Genomic DNA, 27,016 nt, shown 5'->3' on the forward strand with positions numbered 1-27,016 from the left:
CACGTTGGGTGGCACGGGATACATGCGGACGTGCATTGTCCTGTTGGAACAGCAAGTTCCCTTGCCGGTCTAGGAATGGTAGAACGATGGGTTCGATGACGGTTTGGATGTACCGTGCACTATTCAGTGTCCCCTCGACGATCACCAGTGGTGTACGGCCAGTGTAGGAGATCGCTCTCCACACCATGATGCCGGGTGTTGGCCCTGTGTGCCTCGGTCGTATGCAGTCCTGATTGTGGCGCTCACCTGCACGGCGCCAAACACACATACGACCATCATTGGCACCAAGGCAGAAGCGACTCTCATCGCTGAAGACGACATGTCTCCATTCGTCCCTCCATTCACGCCTGTCGCGACACCACTGGAGGCGGGCTGCACGATGTTGGGGTGTGAGCGGAAGACGGCCTAACGGTGTGCGGGACCGTAGCCCAGCTTCATGGAGACAGTTGCGAATGGTCCTCGCCAATACCCCAGGAGCAACAGTGTCCCTAATTTGCTGGGAAGTGGCGGTGCGGTCCCCTACGGCACTGCGTAGGATCCTACGGTCTTGGCGTGCATCCGTGCGTCGCTGCGGTCCGGTCCCAGGTCGACGGGCATGTGCACCTTCCGCCGACCACTGGCGACAACATCGATGTACTGTGGAGACCTCACGCCCCACGTGTTGAGCAATTCGGCGGTACGTCCACCCGGCCTCCCGCATGCCCACTATATGCCCTCGCTCAAAGTCCGTCAACTGCACATACGGTTCACGTCCACGCTGTCGCAGCATGCTACCAGTGTTAAAGACTGCGATGGAGCTCCGTATGCCACGGCAAACTGGCTGACACTGAGGGCGGCGGTGCACAAATGCTGCGCAGCTAGCGCCATTCGACAGCCAACACCGCGGTTCCTGGTGTGTCCGCTGTGCCGTGCGTGTGATCATTGCTTGTACAGCCCTCTTGCAGTGTCCCGAGCAAGTATGGTGGGTCTGACACACCGGTGTCAATGTGTTCTTTTTTCCATTTCCAGGAGTGTATGTATAAATTGTATTGCAACCATATTAATATGTGTTAAGTTTCAGGTTCTGAGATAGTTTTGAGTTTTGTGTAAACAAGCAATGATTGGAAATTGAAACAAGTGTTTCACTTAGAGGACTGTTGAGAGAAATACTGTAGCCCAAGGGACATAACAAACCCATGGTTTTTGATGAAAAAGGACTGCCAAAAATTATGTAAAAATAAAAGGGGAAGCCTACAAGGAAGAATGCACAAACTGTTTTTACAGAAAATGAAAAATGGACTGCTTTTGATCTCATAAAGAGGCAGCCAAAAGAAAAGTGTATGCTATTGGTTCACAGGAGCCAAGAAGGACTGCCATAATACCAATACTGGAGGCTGCAAATTGTTCTATTAATGTGTAGTAATTTTGTATTATTAATGTTAAAAATATTTATGTGTAAAGAGTGTTTTTATGACGTAACTTGTAACAGGCTTAAGTGTATAATGTTTGTTCAGGAGGACAATGCTTTAATGTAAATGAACCAATGAAACCTATTTTTTGTGTATTTCAATCATGCTTACCTGTAGGAACACATAATTAAAACAGGGCATATATATAACAATATTTGTTTATGGTTCATTTAAATTTTTATTTTATTTAATTTTGCTTTACAATTTTTGCATATTGGTAATATATTTTCTGTAGATGTAAAGTAGAGTGTGCTATACTGGATTTTGAAGTTCTTTGCATTATATGTGAGTAATGTATGTAGAACACTATGTAAACAGAACTAAAGTTTAGTAAGAGAATTATATGTGGCAACAGAGAGATAGGGTTTTCTGTTATTTAGATAAAAGCCTACTAAATTACAATAGTAGTGGTAGAGTTATAAACTTTGAACGTAGCATCTGTCAAAGTATGCAATCTTTGTTTACAAGCCACTTAATGTCATATTTCCATTTATACATGTTTAGATGCAAGTTTATCCGAGTTTAACTGTTAATGGTAAGCAAAATTACAGTATACTGTGTCCTTATGTATCAAATTAACTTAAGAGTGTTTTACTGTTTTCATTATCAAATGATTTATTATCAGAATTTTAACAGGAATGGGGAACTTTACATACATAGGCTTACTTCTGAAGTTTCCAGAACTAAATGGGTTCCTGGGGTTTGTGCAATATTAATTTACTTCATGCTGTTTTTCTTCAAACATTTTCTGATTGCAAATTCATGGTCATAGTAAATCTCCAGGAACCATTTTCTTGACATATGTTGACTGTATAGTGACAGGACAGCATTATGTGGATGCCGTCTGTTCATATCTGCAGAATTCGGATTGAAGTTTCAAAATTTGGCAATAGGAGACATTTGTCTGGTGGTGTTGTCTTTACAGCAAATACAGTATGATGACAAAAGAGAATGAATGAGTAGCTAGTTTTGAGGCATGGGGAGATGACCAAGGTAAAAATGAAGAAGCAGAATTTGTTATGGAAAAAGGGGGTAAAGTACCAAATATTAAAGTGGAACCAGATGTCGAAGGGCAAGCAGAGCAGAATGGAAGAGTGGAAAATATGTTAGCTACATTGATAGCAGAAGTGAAAGAAATGAGTGGGTGAATAGAAGCTGGTAACAAAGAAATGGGTGGAGGGATAGAAGCTGGTAACAAAGATATAGATGGAAGGATAGGAGCTGGTAACAAAGAACTGGGAGGAAAAATAGAAGCTGCTGATAGAAAGATAGACTCTGTTACTAACAAAGTAGAAGTTATTAGTAAATCTCAAATGGAAATGGGGGAGGAATTCAAAAACCTAGACAAGAGATTTGAGCAAAGGTTGAAGGATTTTAAAAAGGAGTTTGAAGAGGGATTGGAAAGGAGAATTTCTGAGGTCATATTCGATTTTGAAAAGTTTAAGGACAATGTGAAAGGGAATTTAAGGAAACAGAATTTGGGTTAAAGGAAAAACAAATGAAATTTGAGAAAAGGGTGGAGAAAAAACTACACAGCTTAGATTAAAATATGGAAGCCCAAGCTAAAGAATGTGAACAAAGAAAGACTGAGGTAAAGGAGTATTGTAATCAATTTGTTGAGGAACATAGGCAGAAAACTAAAGCAGAAGTTAAAGAGATTAAAGAGGCCACTTCTGTGACCAAGAATAGGGTAGGGGCGCTAGAGAAAACAGGACAGGAAAGGAATTGTACAGCTTCTGCTGTGGTAGTGCATGTGAGAGACAGTAGTAGCTTTAATAATATAGTGTTTGATCCCAAGAGGAATGTACACCTGCAGTCCTTTGTAAATAGTTTGAAAAGTCAGTTCACAGCAGATTGGACAAAGAAAGACAAATTAAGAAGGGCCAGTGCATCATTACAGGGTGAGAGTTTAATTTAGGGGTTGGGGGAGGCAGATGCACCCAATAAATATGAAACTTTCGAGGAATTTGGGTCAGCTTTTATAGGAGGGTACTGGTTCAAAAGAGAAACAAAGTGATGTTATAGGGGCCTTTATGACAGTTCCATGGTATGACAGGAGAAACAGAAAGATTATGAGAGGATATTGTGAAAGGTGGATTAATGGGCTGAAACATTTGGATGGTAGTTCGAGTGACAGGGATACTACAGAGGTGCTAATGGGGAAGTTACCTCCCAATAAGAAGTGTGGACTAATATAGAATAACAAAGAATGTAAAGGATTTTCTGACTGGAGAGAGGGATGTGGACTGACAGCAAACAAATTATCCATTTCATGAAAACCGAGATTCTGAGAGGTACCAGGAAAACCGAAAGCAGATTAACAGAATGAATCAAGTGAATGTGATTGGTCAATTGGATTTTAGAAATAATAACAGAGGTCATGGTAGATGGGGAAGTTCTCATGTGGATAATGATACTCCGCAGCAGTAAGGGCCCATGCTGGCGCAGGTCGAGTGTCTGGGTCCACTGATGCTGCAAGTTGTCCCGATGAGGCAATGTTTAGTGATGTATAATATTGATAATGCTAATCATGGTGATAAGAGGTGTGAAAGTCAGAACTTGCTGATTGGAAGGGAGTGTCCAAAGTTAACTGTAGAAATGATGTTGAATCAGAAGGTTCATGTATTGAAATGTTTTCTCATATGTATGAAGGAATTAAAGAATAAGAAGGGGTACAGGGAGATGGAGAAAAGGAAGGTAATATAATGCAAATTGAAAGTGTTGAAAGTGAGGGAGAAGAAAGTGAGGAGAGTAGTTGGAGTGAATAGGAAGAAGAAGGAGTACTAGGAGATGCATTTCTTTTACATGGTAGTTTCAAGGAGATAATATAGAAGGAGAAGGGTAAATTTCTGAAATTACTGAAGCAGAGACTTCTGCAAATTCTATGAACCATGGTATTGGCACAAAGGAAGAGGAGAGAGTAAATAGGCAGAGACTTCTGCAAATTCTATGAACCATGGTATTGGCACAAAGGAAGAGGAGAGAGTAAATGTATTTCTCATTGGCATGAATGATGATGTAACTACTTGTAACGAGAAGAAGAGGAGCTTGTGTGCAATTTGGAAGGAATTGTGAGAGGATGTAAATGCGGAACCATTTAGTAGAGATTGGAAACATGATAATACTGAAAGAGATTTATTACATGAGGAAGAGGATGTTGATGATATTGAAGCTGGGTAACCTTTTGTAAAATTAAGAACCTATGGTAGGGAGGAGAAAGCTCTATTGGATACAGGTAGTGAAATTAGTGCAGTAGCTGAAGAATTCCGTAATTGTATAAAAGAGTGCAATAAGGTAATGGATGTACCACCATTAGGCTTAAAAATAATAGGTGCCACAGGTAAACTGAGTAAAATTGTTAAGTGTCAGATTATTTTTAGTATTTGAACTAGGAGGCGTAGATTTGCTACACAACTTTTTTGTGGTGCCTGGTCTGAGTGTGGACATTATCTTGGGTATGTATTGGTTAATAGAGTGTAACCCAGAAACTAATTGTGGTGATTGTTTGATAATCGGGGGTCAGAAATGAGGGTGAATTTTAATAGATAATAATAATTTGGTAGAACAACTGAAGATAAGAGTGATGCCAATAGGAATGGATGTTGGCGATTTACAATTGAATCTAGACAGTGTTGGTAATAAAGATGAAAGAGTTGGTAATAAAGATGAAAGAGGAACAATAGAAGAGTTGAAGGTACAAATGGACAAGGTAGAAGGGTTGAGTGAGCGACATAAGGATGAGCTAAGAGAAGTTCTGTGGGTGAATAAAGAAGCGTTCTTAGATAAGTCAGGTAAAGTTAAGAACTTTGAATGCAAGTTAGTTCTGAAACCACGTGAACCCTTTGCTAGAAAACCTTTCCCTATACTGTTCAATTTGAGAGAAGCAGTACATAAGGAAATGGAGAGGATGGTAGAGTGTAGTGCAATAGAGACAAGTAAAACTGAATACAATAATCCATTAATAGGTGTTGGCAAGAAAGATGATAGTGTGAGGGTGGTCATAGATGCTAGGATGTTGAATACCATAGTGAGCAGAGGGACTGATCACCCAGAGAATATGGGTGGAATATTGCAAAAATATTACAATATGAATTATATGAGCAGTCTTATCTGACAGCTGGGCACTGGCAAGTCCCACTCACAAAGGAGTATAGAAAATATACTGCTTTTTTTGTAAATGGGAAATGTTACCAATATACTGTGGTTCCATTTGGTTTAAATATTAGTGTGTCAGTGTTCATCCGGGCCATCGACCAAGTATTAGGAGTAGAGCTGAGTTCCAAAATAACGGTGTATGTGGGTGACTTGTTGGTTGCCATTTGTGTCTTGGGAAGGGCATTGTAGATTGTTGGCTGAGGTGTTTCAAGCTTTGAGAAAAGGGGGCATGACCCTTAGGCATGACAAATGTGAGTTTGTAAGAAAAGAAATAACATACTTGGGTAGAATCTCATCTACCACAGTATTAAAGTTGACCCTGAAAGGATAAACACAATTAAATAGTGCCCATCTCCAAAGACTCGGAATAAGCTGAAGTCATTCCTAGGTTTGTGTAATTATTACAGAAATTTTGTGTCTGGGCAAGTGTTCAACAACCCATGTTTACACAAATTATTAAGTCCTAAGGTATCTTTTGTTTGGAGGGATGAATGTGAAGAAGTGTTTAACCATCTTAATGAGGCCTTGAAAGAGGACAGGATTTTGCACCAACCAGACCTTAGTTGACCTTTTTGTCTGGAAACTGATTCTAGTGGTTATATTGATATGGTGTCTCTTCTTTCAGACATGTCTGAAAGAACAGACACCATTGATGACCTGCAGCCATCTAGAACAAAATTAGAATTGTATATTAACACCTTCAGCTGCTGATGGGCATTGATATATATCAATTGGGACAGGTGAAAATGTGTGCCCCAACTGGGATTCGAACCTGGGATCTCCTGCTTCCATGGTAGACGCTTCATCCGTCTGAGCCACCATGGGCACAGAGAGGATAGTGCGGCTGCAGGGACTATCTCATGCACAGCCCCTACAAGACCCACATTCTCACCTTGTATGTCCATACACTACATTCGTAGTGTCCCACCCCGACACACTCATTACTTGTGGAAGACAGTCTTAGCAAGTCCCGTAAGAGTTTGGGCAATATGTGTGCATCTGCACAGAAGAAGAAGGTCATGGCTGGTGTTGCCAGAACTATATACTTATATGGATATGGTGTCTGTTCTTTTGGACGTGTAGCAGAAGAAAGCTGCACAAATATTCAGCCAGATTTCAAAAGATTCAAAATTGGTGTAAAGACTGGCAACTTGCTTTAATTGTTCAAAAAATGTAAACTGATGCACTTCACAAAATTCAGAAACATAATACCCTGTGATTACAATATCAATGAGTCACAAATGCAATCAATTAATTTATACATACACATGGGTATACAAACTGGAATGCTGACAAAGGCTGTCACAGGATAGCAGGAGGCAGACTGCAAGTCATAGGTAGGGCATTCAAAAGATACAGTCTACAAAGAACATTCCTGTGACTCATCCTACAATATTGTTCAAGAGTGTGGGATGTTTAGCAAATATGTCCAACATGGATTATTGAACTTCTACAACAAAGGGCAGCATAAATGATATAAATGATGACAGATGGTTTTGACCTTGCTCATAAAGTTTTAGAGCCAGTATTAAGTGAGAAATTTAGGAATGTATCACAGCCTCCTCTGTATCAAAGGCATGGCACAAACAAGATTTGACTAATTATTGTGAGCACAGAGGCAGATGGAACAAGAAAAGAATCATGCAGAGTATAGGATGTAGTGTGCGTGTGTGTGTGCGTGTGTGTGTGTGTGTGTGTGTGTGTGTATCCAGATATGTTCCACCAATAACTTTGTCAGTGGCAACATCACTTATTTGCATAAGAGCCTTTTCTGATGGCTGTGAAATGTTAACAGGTGTTATTCACTTCCTTTTAATAAACAGCCTTTTGATATCTGAACAAGTTTTGATATTGCTTTTGGCTGCTGATCTTCTACAATATGACATGTAGATGTTATTTTAGAACAAAAGGATAAACCTATTAGGGGTGCTAAGGAAGTACCAAAATGAACTTTGTTTCGCCATTGTCGTCTTCAGTAAGAAGACTGATTTGATGCAGCTCTCCATGCTGCTCTGTCTTTGCAAGCCACTTCATCTCTGAATAGCTACTGCAACCTACATCTTTCTGAATCTGCCTACAGTATTCCTGTATTGGTCTTCCTCTAAGATTTTAACTCCCCCCCCCCCCCACCCCACCCCTGCGCACACACACACACACACACACACACACACACACACACACACACACACACACACCTTCAATACTAAATTGGTGATCCCTTGACGTCTCAGAAAGTGTCCCATCTACAGAACCCTTCTTTTGGTCAAGTTGTGCCACAAGTTACTTGTCTCCCCAATTCTATTCACTACTTCCTCATTAGTTATGTGATCGACCCATATAATCTTCAGCATTCATTTGTAGACCACATTTCAAAAGCTTCTGTTCTCTTTTTATCTAAACTGTTTATCATCCATGTTTCACTTCCATATGTGGCTACACCCCAGACAAATACCTTCAAAAAAGACTTCCTAACACTTAAATTTATGTTTGATATTAACAAATTTCTCTTCCTCAGAAATGTTTTTCTTGCCATTGCCTGTCTACATTTTATATCCTCTCTACTTCAGCCACCATCAATTATTTTGAAGCCAAACAGCAAAATTCATTTACTACTTTAAGTGTCTCATTTCATAATCTAATTTCTTTAGCAACATCTGATTTAATTGAATTACATTCCATTACTTTTGTTTTGGTTTTGTTGGTTTTCATCTTATATACTCATTTCAAGGCACTGTCCATTCCATTCACTTGCTCTTCCAAGTCCTTTGCTATCTCTGACAGAATTACAATGTCATTGACAAACCTTAAAGTTTTTATTTCTTCTCCGTGAACTTTAATTCCTACTCCAAATTTGTCTCTGGTTTCCTTTACTGCTTATTCAATGTACATATTGAATAACACCAGGGATAGGCTACAACCCTGTCTCACTCTCTTTTCAACTATTGCTTTCCTTCCATGCTCCTCAACTCTTCTAATTGCCATCTGGTTTCTGTACAAGTTGTAAATAGCCTTTCACTTCACTCCATGTATTTCGCTGCTGCTACCTTCATAATTTCAAAGAGAGAACTCCAATCTACATTGTCAAAAGCTTTCTCTAAGTCTACGAATGCTATAAACAATGGTTTGCCTTTCCTTAACCTATCTCCTAAGGTAAGTTGTAGGGTCAGTATTGTCTCATGTGTTCCTACATTTCTCCAGAATCCACACTGATCTTCCCTGAGTTCTGCTTCTAGAAGTTTTTAAATTCTTCTCTAAAGGACTTGTGTTAATATTTTGCAAACATGACTTATTAAACTGACTGTTTGGTACTTTTCACACCTGTCAGCAACTGCTTTCTTTGGAATTTGAATTACTACATTTTTCTCGAATCCTGAGGGTACTTTGCCTGTCTCATACATGTTGCCTACCACATGGAGGAGTTTTGTCATGGCTGACTCTCCTAAGGCTACCAGCAGTCCTGACAGAATATTGTCTATGTCCGGAGCCTTGCTTGGACTTAGATCCTTGCAAGCGTTGTCAAATTCTTCTCACACTACCTTACCTTCCATATCATCTTCATCTACATGCACTTCACTTTCAACAATATTCCTTACAAGTTCATCTCCCTTGTAAAGGTCCTCTATATACTCCTTCCACCTATCAGCTTTCTCTTCTTTGCTTAGGACTGGTTTACCCTCTGAGCTCTTGATATTCATACACATGCTTCTCTTTTCCCCAAAGGCCTCTTTAATTTCCCTGTAGGCAGAATCTGTCTTTCCCCTAGTGAAATACTTACATTTGTCCTCTAGCCATTCCTGTTTAGCAATTTTGCATTTCCTGTCAGTCTCATTTTTAAATGTTTATATTTCCTTTCACCTGCTTCATTTGCTGTATTTTTAAATTTTCTCCTTTTGTCAATTAAATTCAATATCTCCTGCATTATCCAAGGATTCCTACTAGGCTTTGTCTTTTTACCTATTTGATCTCTGCTGCCTTCACTATTTCATCTCTTAAAGATACTCATTCATCTTCTACTGTATTCCTTTTCCCTGTTCTAGTCAACCATTGTATAATGCTCCCTCTCAAGTTGTCAACTACCTCTGGTCCTTTCAACTTATCCAGATTACAATTTAAAATCTGGTTGCTAAATCTCTGTCTAACCATTATATAATCACTCTGAAAGCTTCTGGTGTCTCCAAGTCTCATCCATGCATGATGATGATTCTTAAACCAAGTGTTACCAAAAATTAAATTATGCTCTGTGCAAAATTCTACCAGGTGGCTTCCTCTTTCATTCCTTTCCCCCAGTCCATATTCACCTACAATTTTTCCTTCTCTTCCATTTCCTACAATTGAATTCCAATCCACTATCATTATTAAATTTTTATCTCACTTAACTATCTGAATAATTTCTTTTATCTCGTCAATATTATGAGAAGGAAAGTTGCTACTTGCCATATAGCAGAGATCGCAACTCAGCATCTCCGCTACATGGTGAGTAGTAACTTCCCTTCTCATAATATTGTTACATTCCAGCCTGGGTTTTCCATTGTTTGATTTCATCTCATCATACATATCTTCAATCTCTTCATCAAATGTGGAGCTGGTTGACATGTAAATTTGCACTACTGTGGTAGGTGTGGGCTTTGTGTCTATCTTGGCTACAATAATGCATTCACTATGCTGTTCATAGTATCTAACCCACATTCACCATTTTCTTATTCATTATTAAACCTACCCCTGCATTACCTTTATCTGATTTTGTGTTTATAAGCCTGTATTCACCTGACCAGAAGTCCTGTTCTTCCTGCCACTGAACTTTGCTAATTCCCACTATGTCTAACTTCAACCTACCCATTTCCCTTTTTAAATTTTCTAATCTACCTCCCCAATTAAGGGATCTAACATTCCATGTTCCAGTCCATAGAATGCCAGTTTTGTTTCTCCTGATGATGAAGTCCTCCTGAATATTCCACTTTCGGAGATCCGAATAGGGGCAAGTTTTACCTCTGGAATATTTTACCCAAGAGCATCCCATCATCATTTAACCATACAGTAGTGCTGCATGTCCTCAGGAAAAATTACACCTGTAGTTTCCTCATGCTTTCAGCCATTTGTATTAGCAGCACATCAAGGCCCTTTTGATTGATGTTACATGGCCAGATCAGTCAATTATCTGGACTGTTACTCCTGCATCTACTGAAAAGGGTGCCGCCTCTCTTCAACAATCAGTTTGTTTGGCCTCTCAACAGATACCCCTCCATTGCAGATGTACCTACAGTGCAGCTGTCTGTATTGCTGAGGGATGCAAACCACTCCACTTACAGCAAGGTCCATGGTTTTTGGTTTTAAAAATTAAAAAAGTAATTATCATATAGTTCGTTTGGCCTCTCAACAGATACCCCTCCTGTACTGCTGAGGGATGCAAGCCACTCCACTTACAGCAAGGTCCATGGTTTTTGGTTTTAAAAATTAAAAAAGTAATTATCATATAGGTGTATATAACTCTACATCATAAGTAAAAGCAAATATTTAACCTATGAATTTTTTAGAGATGAGAAAAATATTTTGTGGTATCTCCTCACCTTAACGCTTTCAATTGTTTTCAGTTCATCTTGTAAGTCTTCTATCTTCATACACATTGTCTTATGCTCCCATTCAAGACAAATATTACCACGGCGAAAATTAGTAGCTTCATGCATTGCATCAAGTTTCTTTTTCCCTGCTTCCTATCAAAAAGAAAGAATTGCAGTAATCTTCAGAAAAAATTGTTTTAGAAAATTATATTCTGTGGGATGTATACAGAGATTTTGCTAAATGCGGGCAAACTGTAGGAATCGATCCCTGAGAGGATAAAGAAGCAAAAAAGATTGAGGGCTTAAAAAAAAAAAAAAAAAAAAAAAAAAAAAAAAAAAAAAAAAAAAAAATTTCCCTCGGCAACTGCCAATTTTGAATGTAACATAGAAAGTTATAAATGCAAGATTGCAACTCAATAAAGTCTGCAGGTACTATTATTAATGACTTTAAATAATGAGTATAATAGCAGAAGTATCTTTAAGAATGCTGTTTATTATTGCAAAACACTTATTGGTGTTGATGATCCAGCAATTAAATAAAGTATAAGTTGCATGACAGGGAAATAATAGATTCCTGCTACACGTAATTAGTAATGAACAACAACGTAGCTCCCGAGATATTCACTTCTAAACACATACTACATCTTCACTTCAGAAGACACGGAAATCTCACAAGTGCACAAATCAGTACTACAAAATATTTCTATCACCTGTGACCATGTGCAAACTGCTCAACACTCTCCAAGTATTTCCTGTGACCGTTCGTCATGCCTTCCCATCCAGCACTCCCCCATGTCCTGTGCAACTGTCCATCATGCTGTCCTGTTCTGTACTCCCCCTCCATTGTCTTTGGTAGTCGCCTACCTTAGTAACGAACACTGTGATTGGCTGGAGCGCTCCCACAATGTCTCCCAGCCAATGCACACTCACAAACATACTGAAACACATGTGAAATGCTGGATATACATTTAAATAACTTGAAATTAAATAAATATTCCTATGGCTGGACCATAAACACGCTCTAACACACATTATTAAATACATAAACAAATCAAATAAACATATATCAAGGAATAGAAACAAAGCAGACCAGTAACCTAATGTCTCTGTGCTTTCTAAAACACAGTAAATATTTGACCAATTTCTTCATGAGAAGTATATATCGGATGTAAACGAAGACATAGACAAATAAATACAGGGTGCGTCAAAAAAATGTATCCACGCTTTGATTTGTCATAGACAATTTATTTCCCGTTCTACATGGTTAAATATCTGTGAGAAAGTAATGTTATGTTTCTTCAACAGGTGGCAGCAGTGGCAAGGAAGTAACTGCAACATGGCGGATGTGCGTTTGAGCTTTGAAGCGCGGAAGCAGATAATTAGGTGGTACTGGAAGTTTGAGAATGTAGCTGCGGTTTGAAGACAGTGGAGAAGTGAGTATGGTACAGAACCACCTTCATGGTTAACAATTACACGTCTATGAGACGAATTTGAAATTCATGGAACAGTGTTTGATGTTCATAAAGGTCGATCAGGGCGACCTTGTACAGCTACAAGTGATGATTCCACAACTGCTGTCTTGGAACTGTTTCAGCATTTGCCTCAAAAATCTTCAAGGCAAGCGGCATGTGAGGGTAACGTAAGTGCTAGTAGTGCGCTACGCATTCTGAAGAAAGGCAAGTTTCGTGTGTACATTCCAAGGCTGGTACAACAGCTAAGTGACGATGATCCAGATCGAAGGTTAGAATTTTGTGAATAGGTTCAGGAGATGGTGAGATGTGAACCGGGATTTATGGATAGCATAATTTGGTCGAATGAAGCCCAATTCAAACTCAATGGAACTGTCAATAGGCACAATTGTGTGTACTGGGCTGTAGATAATTCTCACATTACAGTTGAAAAGGCTGTGAATTTGCCTGGTGTAAATGTGTGGTGTTTGTCTGCAAGGGGACTCATTGGACTTTTCTGCTTTGAAGGTACTGTCAGTGGAGAAAAGTACTGAACAATGCTTGCTGACTCCATATTCCCTGCCATTCGTGCATTATATCACAATGATGAGTTTTATTTCCAACAAGATGGTGCACTATCATAGGGATGTACGAGCATACCTGGATCACAATGTGCCAGGCCAGTGGATAGGACGCAGGGGACCAATCAAGTTTCCTGCATGCTCTCCAGACCTCACGCCGCTGCATTTCTTCTTATGGGGCACAGTGAAAGATGAGGTGTACAAACGTAAACCACATAACCTGGACACACTTTGGAATGAGATTCAGGTGGTGTGTGCAGAAATCTCATTGGATACTTTGGTATGATGTACGGAATCAGTGGTGACTCGTACTCAGAAATGTATTGATGCTGAAGGCCACCAGTTTGAACATTAATCACATTTGTAAAGTACATTTATTTTTCCAATTGGACTTTAAGCTTTCCATTACCAGAAATTTAACATTGTAGAATGGGTAATAAATTTTCTATGACACTTCAAAGTGTGTATATACTTTTTTGATGCACCCTGTATATTCATAAGCATGCAGCTACCGTTTTTTCATGTAACTGTGGAGTACTTATGGCCTGACATGATCAATAGTAATCGACCATTTTGACCTCCAATAACTCATGTACTATTCAAGTTACATGCTTGTAATTCATACCAATTTACGTTTACACTAATAGCTTTCTAAAGACATGTCAACTGACAAAATCAGATGAACTGTGTAGATTTTAGAAATTCATTGCTGGGTGTTACTTGCATAATTTAGTCAGATACTAAACTTTAAACTAATAAAGATATTGAAAATCTGATTACACCATCAGAATTGTCATGCAAATAATGGTAATGTACATGTTTCTTTTTGAGGTATCACGATTCCTCTGGCTACTATTAATTTCTACATGAATTGTGAAATGTCTGCCATTATGTTTTCACAAAGTCCACCATCTTTGGCACTCCTGGAATACACATCCTCATTGACACAAAGCGCAGTCCTCGTCACAGCATGAACATGGAATTCCCAGCCACGCGGTCAGCCTGGACCATGTGCTCAGGCTACCCCTCTTGCTCCGGCTAACTTTTGGCACCACGTGGTTGCTGACAAGCCCTGGCTTGCCGAGCGGCCCGTGCGGCCATGCCAACTCTGAACTTAGAATATTTTCAGGGGGCCACAGCTCGCCCGTTACCTCACAAGATCATGTGGGCTTGCTGGCTGGAAATGCAGGACGTCTGTGCTACAGGGTATTTATTAAGTCATCATGACTGTGCAGTAAGATGCTATGCATGACATGCTGTGATGAGACCACCACTAGACAAGGTGTTTGGAGTGACTACCACAGTTCTCAACACATGTGAACATGATGCAGCAGTGACTGATACACAAGTTCAAATATGCTATCCTGCAACTGAATGTTATCACAGGCAACATGAATGTCAGCATATATGAGGATGGCATCTGCATGTCTGAGAAAGGGTCCACTTACACATCTTCATTCAGGTATTGCCACAGGTCTGTCTGTATGAAGGGTTAAGACCTAGCAACTGGGCAGGCCACATCTGAATGGTTAAGACCTAGCAACTGGACAGGCCACATAGCTGGAAAACTTCTTCCCATCCATGGATGAGGATAGTCAGGATAGATGGATAGATGTTGTCAAGGTACCTCACTGTGGAAATGCGGAAATGAGCTGGATCAGCATCATGTAGTAGTCACATTATCCTCATATCATACCTGCCAGCAAAAAGCAGGAAGTGAAGATATGCCTCTCCTGTGACGCATTGTAGAAGGACAACTTGTCCTACAAGGCAGTCATGAATGATCTTCACCCACACATTGGGGCCGGAGTGATGCTGTTGCTTTACTGCCATCATACCATAGAGATTCTCCATAGGACGAAGATGAGTTTGTGAAGGTGTATAGGTAGCCTCATCAATAATAGAATGGATGACAGAAATACCAGCACCATGATGGTCTGAATTATGAACCAGCAACAAATCTGTAATACAAGAGCAATGGCCATAGTGATAAGACCTCCACACATTGTAAGTGATATAGACAGTGGCAGTTGTCATGGACAATAACCACATGGTCCTCTGGCTTACCCTATGCTGGTGGGCCACCTGTCTGGTGCTATTACTGGCATATTATTCTACAGTGTTCAACACTTTTTCCTCCAAGGCCTGTAAATGTAATGGGCACACCCTTCTTTCTTTGTTACTCTCTTTGTAAATGAGGCTGTCTTGCACAAATGATAAAACATCAGTGCAAGCAGTTTATGGTGTGGTTGTTGTCAGCGAGAATACTTTTCCCAGAACAGTCATGCTGTTGTCCACCCGTTACCATTTGCCTGTCGATGTGTAACGACTATGTTGGCCAGTGAATCTGATGCCCTGAAATAATGATGTGTGAGCACATCGCTATCATTGGCAACATCACTGACCTCGTGAGTGTGGTGCTAAAACACTAATACAAACAGAACATTACCACTTGTGTGGTGTATCCTCATGTCACCTGCTTAGCTGGGAGGTTACATGCTTGCCTCCCATGTAGCAGGCTCGGGTTCGATTCCCAGTCGGGTTGGGGAATTTTCTCTGCTCGTGGACTGGGTGTTATGTTGTCCTCATAATCATTTCATCCTCATCACTGGCATGCACATTGCCCAAATGTGGCATCGTCTGAAATAAAACTTGCACTTGGCAACCGAACTTTCCCGAATCGGGCCTCCCGGCCAACAATGCCATACACTCATTTCAATTCATGTATGCTTTCAATCGTTGAAACCTACACCATCAAGGGTCTTTTACTTTCCCCTTTAAGTGGCTGTAGCTCCCTCAGAACACATTTCCTGCCACATGTTTCTATTTTTCTGTCCACTTCTGATACGAACGTGTAAACCAGGCACTTTGATGATCCTTGGACCTGTTTCACATACTTGAGCTTGCAGGCCACCTCACCAAGTGATGTGACAACAGCACTGCTAGTGCATAAAATAAAGACTATAAAGTTCTTGACATTAATGTTTAATGAGGTAATGCACTAATATGAATGACACCCCATTTTTGACACCCCACACCAAAATATTATACTTCATAATATGCATTTTTGAGTGCTTATTTATTTATGTTCAGCACATCTTCAGATGTTTACATTTATTTATGTATCGTGAACATTGTTCCTTTACTTATGATGTTTCACAATAGCTGTCTTAAATACTTCCGTTACAAAATTCTGCTTTATATGTAAATTTACACATGAGAGAATTAGTCATAAACTGTAATATATAATATTGTAATTTGTGCTGTAAATACAGTAAACTGTAGAATACTCAACATAATTGGCATTTTATAATCAAAATATCAAGGCCTATATGTAATGACACAGCACATATCTATTGAAATAAATCAAATGGTTGAATAAATAAATAAACAATATTGTAAATTAAATAAACAATCATTTATGATTTAATATTTACTAAAGCATAAAATCAATGTAAGACCTATTTGTTTTAATTAATGTGTAATATGCTTTATTTGTAAATTATTATGTAAAGAAATTATTGTAGCTTCTTGAAAAGTAAGCCTGTACTGGGATTTTACTTCATATGACTTTCCACATTTACAGAAAAGCAACCTGAGGATTACTTTTAGATATGGTAGTAAAAGAAGAGAAGAAGAGAAATTTGTTAACATAGAGTATAGATTTAAGTGTCAGGAAGTCATTTCTGAAAGTATTCGTATGGAGTGTAGCCATGTATGGAAGTGAAACATGGACGATAAATAGTTTGGACAAGAAGAGAATAGAAGCTTTCGAAATGTGGTGCTACAGAAGAATGCTGAAGATTAGATGGGTAGATCACATAACTAATGAGGAAGTATTGAATAGGATTGGGGAGAAGAGACGTTTGTGGCACAATTTGACCAGAAGAAGGGATCGGTTGGTAGGACATGTTCTGAGGCATCAAGGGATCACCAATTTAGTATTGGAGGGCAGCGTGGAGGGTAAAAATCGTAGAGGGACACCAAGAGATGAGTACACTAAGCAGATTCAGAAGGATGTAGGTTGCAGTAGGTACTGGGAGATGAGAAAGCTTGCACAGGATAGAGTAGCATGGAGAGCTGCATCAAACCAGTCTCAGGACTGAAGACCACAACAACAACAACAGTAAAAGCACCTTCACAATGTGATGTTTGTAAGTCAGAAGATATGAAAATGCTGGTTTTTGGAACCAGAGTGTCTTTTCTCCAGCTGAAAAGATGGAATGGTAGAGGGAAAGATACTCATAAGGTTGAAGCATGAAGGGAAAGTCATCCAGATTCCTTGCTGGTTTTTGGAACCAGAGTGTCTTTTCTCCAGCTGAAAAGATGGAGTGGTAGAAGGAAAGATACTCATAAGGTTTAAGCATGAAGGGAAAGTCATCCAGATTCCTCAGTCACAGGATACTAACCAGGTAGAATGAAAAAAAGGAAGAAAGGAAGATTAGAGTTTATCATCCTGTCAACAGTGAGGTCATTAAGGACAGAGCACAGGCTCAGATTATGAATGGATGGGGAAGGATATCATCTCTCCTCTTTTCAAAGGAACCATTCAGTTATTTGATTGTAATGATTTAGGGAAATCATGGAAAAACTAAATCTGGATGGCCAGATGCAGACTTGAATGTTCATGCTTCTGAACATGAGTCCAGTGCTACCTGACTTGGTGACAAAATGAGAGGATAAAATAGATTATTGTTATTGGGAAAAATATAAAACCCAAGAAATTAAAAAAGGCATGAGCAGTAGCAAGTAAGTCAAAGCCAAATGAGCCTAACAGATTGGATTTGGTGAGAGAGAAACATCATAACATCACAGAAAAACAAATGAAATGATAAAGATTGACATGGAAATAAACAATAAAAATAGAAAAGAAGAAAAATACTAAATAACTTGGTGAGAATCACCATAGTTAGCAATGGAAGTTCCCAACTGCTTTCATGTTTTAAGGAACAGTTATCATGAAAGAGAATCTCAATAGTATTTGTAGTAAAACAGATTCCGAAACCAAGACTATTATGTTGCAAAGTGCCTTCTGCAACAGGTTGGTGTATGTTGCTAGTCCACATTGTCTGTGTCCATTTATCCTTATTCATGACATGGGTTTTGTCACATTAACATGTGTGGCTGGACAGATAGAAACTAAACCTCACAGGGCTATAATGGACATATTGATGGTGTGTACTCTGGGATTGTTCTTTATGAAATTATTATATTCTGATGATTATTTGTCCAAAAGGTTGTGCTATATTGTCCACATATCTTTCAGAAATTATGAATTAGTGGAAAATGACAGGTATAATAATTGCTCTAATTGGACAACACATTTCAGGATAAACTTCTCCATCATACATAGACGGCAATACCTAATTGCAGAAAATACATCTACATACAATTTCTGCAAGACACTGTATAGTGTTTGGCAGAGGGTACATCATACTAATACTATATGCTTTCTTTCCTATTCTGAGCAAGGGACAAATTACATATATGCTTTCTGATCACAAATATCTACGATGTGTAGTGGACATTGATATGTGTTATGTCTATCCTTTATCTTTGTGACAGCTTGAACTCTGCTGGGGACACTTTTAATAAGGTGTCTTAACATCTGGGAGGGAATATCAGCCCATTCTTCTTCAAGAGCTGAAACCAGGGTATGTAACAATGCCGGACACAGGGGCCTGAGCGAACTTAATGTTCTACATTATTCTAAAGGTGTTACATTGGGTTCAGTTTGGGAATATAGGCAGGTCAGTCAATTTCAGGAATGTTATATTGTCTACAAAATATTTTGTCGCAGATGCTGCTTTGTAACAGGACATACTGTCTTGCTAATAAAAATCATCATTTCCTAACCATTCCTCAGCTTCAGCTTCACACAGTACACAGTACTGCAAGATGTATTCACATTCTCCCACACTTAGTATTTTCTTAAGTGCAATGAGGAGGCCACACCTAACCATGGAGAACGCTCCTATACTGCTCTGCACTTCACTACACATGATGGAAGTTAACTTTTTCCAGGCAATTGCCAAACACAAACCCTTCCATTTGGTTACCGCCAGGTACAAAGTGATTCATACCTCCAAATGACTCACTGCCAGTCATCCACTGCACAATGGTGTAGCTCTTTAGGCCACCAAAAGTGTCACTTACCACTGACTGCAGAAATGTGTGGCTTATGATGAGTTGCTCGGCCACTGCAGCCCATTCTTTTTAACTCCATACACGCAGTCACTGTACAAGCTGAATGGCCAGCACCACTTTGAAATGGATCAGTAACTGCTCCCACTGATTTATGTGATACAACCACCCTCTACAATGCTCAACAGTCAAGTGTCACTTACCACTGACTTCAGAAATGTGTGGCTTGTGAGGAGTAGTTTGACCATTGTACTCCATTCTTTATAACTCCTTACACACACTCATTGTGCATGCTGGACTACCAGTAGCACTCTGGAGTGTATGAGTGATCCCTTCTGTTGATTTCAAGTGATTTTTTAAGACCACACTCCGCAATGCTCAGTTGTCCCTGTCCACCAGTACATGAGATCTATCTGATCTTAGTTTAGGTATAATTGTTCCTTCCTGTTTCCACTTCATAAGCACATTACCAGCAATTGACTTTGCCAACTTTGTAAGCTCTGAAACGTCCAAGATGGCTTTGTTACTCAGGTGATATCCAATGACTAGTCAATACTCGAAGTCACGAGCTCTCCTGACCGACCCCGTCTGTTGTTACTGCTTCTCTGCTGACAACACAATACTCCCCACCTCCTTTTATACTGGAAGATCTGCCTCTCATCACATTCAGTCATCAGTTTTAGATTACATAGAGATGTTTGGATACTTTTGATGAGATAGTGTCTAAGATTCTGTATTTGTCCTAATCTCTCTTATCTTAGTCTCATGACCCCTACATATGATATGTGATGGTGGCAGCATAATGGCTGCACACTCTCCTTTGAATACAGGTTTGCTAAATTTACCCAACACAGTTTTACAAGAATTACATTGTGCTTCTTGCAAAGATATTCATTTAATAGCTCTGAGCATTTCTGTTACACATATATACATCTGGTCTTAGCTGCTATGGTCTTAGCAGTGCATCTCTGAAATTATTTGATGTCTGTTTTCATACCAACAGGATTAGAATAACAAATGCTTGTGTAGTATTCTAGAATTCATCACACTAGCATTATGTATGCAATTTTCTTACAGGTGCCTTGCATTTTTCCAAACCCTTTCAATAAATCTAATGTCTTCCATTTGCTTTACTTTCCTAAGATTATAGGTGATCATTCCACTTCATAGCCTGTCTTGGTGTTACCACTAATTAATGTATAATTTTATTTGCTAAAGATGTCAAAACACAGTGCCTCAGTTGACCAGTCATTGCACTATCATCACTTTGTAGGGTTTCGGTCTATGTTTGTGCTCATCTCCATGAGCAGATGTTTTTGACACACCAGCCTGCAGTGTAAAATACTGAAATAATTTTCTGTGACTTATTTCTGAGGGCACTTATAACCTGTCTAGCTTGTTATTTTGCTTAAGACAAATGTGTCATTTGCTGTACTAACTGAACAATGTATTATAGCATTGCATGGTAATTAGTCACCTATGATTGCATTTTTCCCAACTCAAAGCCAGAGACAGGCTTGTATCATACATGAAACTACCTGCATATGCATCTAGCAGAGAGAGGGGAGGATGGAGTGTTGAGAAACAGTAGTTTCCATGTTTTAAAAATCACATTCAATTACAGAAATCCTTAGACAGGATTGTTGCTAGAAGAGTGAGAAGTGAGAATTATCCACATCATCAGTTAAGCATTTAGTGATAAACAAACAGCACCTGCATAACTCAATTTTAATAAATGATGTACTTACAAGGATCAGGGCGTTAATATTCTCAACATCTGTTCTGTTTATCAGTATAGCATCATCAAAATCAGAGAGTGAACCTGTTGTAGGAATTTCTACCATTCCCTGTTTCATGACAACCTGTATCTGTGAAAGAAAATAATACCAGATAAAAGATTTGTTCCAAGACTAACTTTTATATTTTAGGACATAGACTCACAAATTATTTTACTCACAGAATATTGTAAAAATATCTACATCAAATCTCCATAATATTTATAGAGATAAGACACATATAAATTAAGATAATGGAAAATTTAGGATGACGTAATATCATTATTATGAAAAGGATAGACTGATACTCACCAAATAGTAGAGATATTGAGTCACAGAGAGGCACAACAAAAAGACAACATACACACACATATTCATAAAAATGCAGCCCACACACACATTGCCATTGTCTCTGAGTGCTGGAGCCAGAGACAGAGGTCATGTGTGTGTGAGCTGCATTTTTGTGAATGTGTTATAACCTTTAATCACTAATAAATTGCGTGGATATACAAATGTAGAAACAATAGCTGGTTACATGCTACCAATTCCATATCGGTCATTTGACTGCCATGCCGTGACATGCGGCTGGCGCCGTTCGTAGCTAGGTGGCGCTCCCGCGCTCAGCCGAATTGCAGAGCGCCTCTATCACCGTTTGCGCATACTGACGTGTCGGCACTGTTAAATGTCGTGGCACTGTCACAACACTTTTCCCCCCTTGAAAAAAAAAACACTCACTTCCTGGGAGACATGGACAGTGCTGAGACATCCATGGCCTCCTGGGAGGCCCCGAGAAGATCCAGCGGAGAAATACGAGAGTACGGTCGAAAATGTCCAGGATGGAAGCTCGTGCATGGAACGTGCCTCCTGGACGAGATGATGGGTGAAAACTCCAGAGCAGCATCCATAGGTGTCATGGACCTGGGGGTGTGCTCCAGCGAGATGGGTCCCGGAGAAGGCGGCGTCGCGACTGGGGCCGGTTCTGGCGTACTCAGAAGTGGTAGCAATGTCGGCTGCAGCAACACGCACGGGAGATCGTTAGCAGCGACAGGACTGGCTTCTCGGGCTGGTGGAGGCGAAGGAAGGGGCGGTGGCACCGGCGTGGCCACCACTTGTGGGCGCATCTGGTCAAAATGGCGAACAACCATGCCGTTGTCTGTACGTATTTCACAAAGCCGGCGGCCGCGAAGAGCCTTGACCACCCCTGGAATCCATTTAGGGCAAGATCAATACCCTCGTGCCCACACGTCGGCGCCCACCGAGTATTTTCCCGCACAAGGGGACACAGTACAAGGCCTGACAGGGTGAAGCAGGTGCAGTAGAGTGCGCGGTTGGCGGCCATGCAAGAGTTCAGCAGGGCTGCGATCACCCAGAAGCGTGAAGCGATAAGAACTCAGAAAATGTAACAGAGAGTCATCTGTGGAAAAATCACTAAGGAATTTTTTTATCTGGCTTTTGAAAGTGCGGACAAGGCGCTCGACCTCCCCATTCGATTGCAGATGGAAGGGCGGTGCTGCAACATGATGAATCCCGTGTCCAGTACAAAAATCATGGAAGGCCTGCAAAGAGAACTGAGGTCCATTGTCCGTGACGATCGTGGATGGAAGACCTTCTAGCGCAAAGATTTTGGGCAAAGCCAGCATCGTCGCCACAGTGGTGGGCGACGGACATCGAACAACAAACGGAAACTTCGAGAAGGCGTCAATCAACAGCAGCCAATAAGTGCCAAGGAAGGGGCCAGCAAAGTCAGCGTGCACCCGTTCCCATGGCTGCGCCAGGTCAGGCCATGGAGAGGGCATTGTACGGGGTGCAGCCAGTTGTTGAGCACACTGACCACACGCAGCGACCATGTGGGCGATGTCCGAATCAATACCGGGCCAATAAACGTGCCTGCAGGCCAGGGACTTAGTCTGAGAAATCCCCCAATGGCCTTCATGCAACAGTTTGAGAACATCTTTGCGAAGAGAGGCTGGCACCACGACCCGTGGAGATGCGCCATTTGTGGCCAGAAGAGCAACACCATCACGAACAGACAGACGAAGGCGCAAGGCATGGTAGTTGCGAAGGGGATCCAATGCCCGGCCCTTGGTCCTGTCTGGCCAACCCCATTGAATAAAACCGATCACCTGATGCAGGACCGGGTCCCACGCAATAGCCGACGTGACCTGCGAACCTGTAAGCGGAAAACCTTCGACCTCACGACGTTCTGCCTCATCAATGTGGAAACAGAGTAGTTCATCTCGATCGCAAACCGGGTCGGTGCCCATCGGCAAACGCGACAACGCGTCAGCGTTGGCGTGCTGGGCCGTGGGGCGATAGTGAATCTCATAGTGAAAATGAGACAAGTATAAGGCCCAACGTTGCAGGTGGTGAGCTGCCTTATCCGGAAGCGACGCCGATGGGCTGAACAGAGAGACCAGTGGCTTGTGGTCGGTGATGAGGTGAAACTTAGAACCATACGAAAAAACGCTGAACTTTTTTAGAGTATAAATGATAGCGAGCGCCTCCTTTTCGACTTGAGAATAACGCCGTTGCACATCGTTGAGGGTCTTGGAAGCATAGGCGATGGGTCATTCTGACCCATCCTCATACCGATGGGCGAGAACAGCCCCTAGGCCACACTGGGACGCGTCAGTCACTAGAACCAAGTGCTGACCCGGACGGAATGTGGCAAGACAAGGCGCCAACTGCAAATGAGCCTTCAGGCGGACAAAAGCCTGCTCACACTCGTCGGACCAACAGAAAGGAACGTTTTTGCGTAACAGCTGATGCAGAGGATGAGCTACCGCTGCTGCGGATGGAATGAATTTGTGATAATAAGCAATCTTGCCTAGAAACGCCTGAAGTTCTTTGACCGTAGATGGCTGGGGTAGAGTGGTAATGGCCGCAATATGCTGACGTAGAGGACGTATACCCTCATGGGACAAGTGGAAACCAAGATACACAATGGAGGGTTGGAAGAACTGTGACTTGTCCAGATTGCACTTAAACCCAGCCGAATGCAGAACCCGAAACAGTGAACGCAAATTGCGAAGGTGCTCCTCAGTGGAGGCCCCCGTGACAACAATGTCATCCAGATAGTTTATGCAGCTGGGAACGGAAGCTGTGAGGTGTTCCAAAAACCGCTGAAAAATGGCCGGCGCACTAGCGATGCCAAACGGTAACCGCTGGTACTGATACAACCCACAAGAAGTGTTGATGACGAGAAATTCCTTGGAAGACGCATCCAACGGCAACTGATGGTATGCCTCAGATAAGTCAAGTTTCGAAAAGAACTGGCCCCCAACGAGCTTGGTAAATAACTCCTCAGGACGGGGAAGAGGATAAGTGTCAATGAGGCTCTGAGCATTGACAGTGGCTTTAAAATCACCACACAATCGCAGACTCCCGTTTGGTTTAGAAACCACCACAATTGGCGATACCCATTCGTTGGAGGTAACAGGAAGGAGAATCCCTGAAGCTGTTAACCCGTCTATCTCAGCCTTGACAGGTGCACGCAACGCCACTGGAATAGGGCGTGCCCGGAAAAACTTAGGGCGAGCTGTAGGTTTAAGAGTAATGTGGGCTTCAAAATCCTTGGCATGACCCAGACCAGCAGAGAACATGGACGAGAATTCAGAACACAATCCATCCAGCTGTTGATACGGAATATCCTCAGATATGAGGTGCACATCATCATCAATGGAGAACCTGAACAACTGGGAAGCATCATAACCGAACAGTTTTTCAGTGCCCGCATGATCCACCACATAAAATGTGAGGGGCCTAACAACAGACTTGTAGGCAGTGGAAGCATCAAACTGGCCAACGATAGGAATTTTCTGTTTATTATAAGTTCTCAGATTTCGCGTAACTGGAGACAAGGGAGGGGAGCCCAACTCCAGATACGTGTGAGAATTAATTAGAGTTACTGCAGAGCCAGTGTCCACTTGCATGCGAATCTCTTTATCCAGAACAGGAACAGTAACAAACAACTTATTTGTTTGAGAAAGCACACAGTTAACATCCATGTCTGATGCCCCGTCCTCGTTGACAGGAACTTTAGGGGACTGACACACAGAAGCAATGTGACCTTTTTCCCTACATGAATTACACGTGGCCCATTATTTTGGACACGTGGCCCTGTCATGCTGTACGAAACAACGTGGACAAGAAGGAAGTGCGGAACGAACCTGCTTCTGTGGTTGCTGTTTTCGCTGTGAGCGTGGCGGCCCAATGCGACATTGTTGACGCGAGTGAACCGCCACCACATCGTCGGTCCCCTGGGAAACAGGCAAATTGTCCGTGTCGAAAGTGGTCTGTATAGCGCCTACATCACACCATGCGTCTATTTGCGCACCAGCAGCATGAGACACTTCAAAAGATTGAGCGATGCTTAGAACTTCCGACAACGACGGGTTTGGCAGTTGTAAGGCACATTGCTGAACTTCTTTATCAGGAGCAAGCTGTAGAATAGCATCCCTAACCATTGAATCAGCATAAGACTCATGATGAGTGTCCGTGACAAACTGACATTTCCTACTCAGACCGTGTAGTTCCGCCGCCCAAGCCCGGTAAGATTGATGGGGCTGTTTATGACACCGGTAGAATGCCACGTGGGCGGCAAAGACGTGGGTGTTTTTTTGGTAATAGTTAGACAATAAGTCACACATTTCTTGGAAGGACGGAGAGGCAGGTTCCCACAGCGGGGCTAACTGAGATAGCAGCTGATAGATCCATGGGGAAATCCAAGATAGAAATAACGGCTTACACATAGGAGCATCGACAACACCGAAAGCCAAGAAGTGTTGCCGCAAACGCTTCTCATAATCCTCCCAGTCTTCAGTGGCCTCGTCGTAAGGAGGGAACGGAGGCGGAGAAGAGGAAGACAGATGATGAGTAAGCAACGTCGACAACGCCTGAATAGCAGCTGTCAGCTGTGTTTGTTGTTCAATGAGCGCTTGCATAAGCTGTTCCATGTCTGCCCCGACACAAACACACAAATCCACAACGCAGGAACAAAAATATCCGACCTCGTCGCCAAAAAGTGTTATAACCTTTAATCACTAATAAATTGCGTGGATACACAAACGTAGAAACAATAGCTAGTTACATGCTACCAATTCCGTATCGGTCATTCGACTGCCATGTTGTGACATGCGCCCGGCGCCGTTCGTAGCTAGGTGGCGCTCCCACGCTCAGCCGAGTTGCGGAGCGCCTCTATCGCTGTTTGCGCGTACTGACGTGGCGGCACTGTTAAATGCCGTGGCACTGTCACAACAGAATGTGTGCGTGTTTTCTATTTCAGAAGAAGGCCTTGTGGCTGAAAGCTTACATCTTTAATAGTCTTTTTGTTGTTCCTATCTGCAACTCAACAGCTGTGCTATATGGTGAGTAGTAATCTCTCCTTTTCACAACATTGTCAAAATAAGATAATGATAAGATAATTAACTGTTTATGTAAAGATTCATAAAGGAATCTGGCTTGGCTTGTTCATAAACAGAAGTTGATCAATACACCTGAAAAGTAGTATTAGATTTTGAATGCAGTGTGTGGTTTTCTTCTTCATGTCCAAATAGTAAATGACATATAGCTCTTGACTATCACACAAGAGGCTCATCACCTCTAGGAGACAACATGTTAATACCATGAAACATCCCATCTAGCCTTGATAATGGCCTCAATTTGGCATGTAATTTTAATGTTTCCACCACACAATGAATACCATGTAACAATAGCTTCCTGTGGTATTTATTATTATTATTATTATTATTATTATTTTTAATTTTGTTGGATGTGTGGTTAGGCCTATTGAAGCCTAAGAAGAAGATGGCTATGAGTCACTGCCAGCTGATGCAGAATTTCACCATACTGACAGCATTCTCAGTAGTGACTCAGTTTTCTAGGCAATGACCAGCCATTAGGGAGTTTCAT

At 41.3% G+C, this 27,016-nt stretch overlaps 1 protein-coding gene across 1 annotated transcript in view; it reads right to left on the reverse strand.

Moving 5' to 3' along the window:
* The window catches only part of LOC124770136 (cilia- and flagella-associated protein 43), a 216,912-nt gene that overhangs the window by 40,397 nt on the left and 149,499 nt on the right, over positions 1–27,016 (reverse strand). Inside the window, exons 12-13 of the mRNA XM_047249188.1 lie at positions 21,080–21,199; positions 11,168–11,311 (exon numbers count right to left, since the gene is read on the reverse strand). Of these exons, the coding sequence (XP_047105144.1) occupies positions 11,168–11,311; positions 21,080–21,199 (264 nt within the window). The remainder of the gene's footprint in view (positions 1–11,167; positions 11,312–21,079; positions 21,200–27,016) is intronic.

The sequence above is a fragment of the Schistocerca piceifrons genome, chromosome 1 (genome assembly GCF_021461385.2).
Source record: "Schistocerca piceifrons isolate TAMUIC-IGC-003096 chromosome 1, iqSchPice1.1, whole genome shotgun sequence".
Classification (NCBI taxonomy): Eukaryota; Metazoa; Arthropoda; class Insecta; order Orthoptera; family Acrididae; genus Schistocerca; species Schistocerca piceifrons.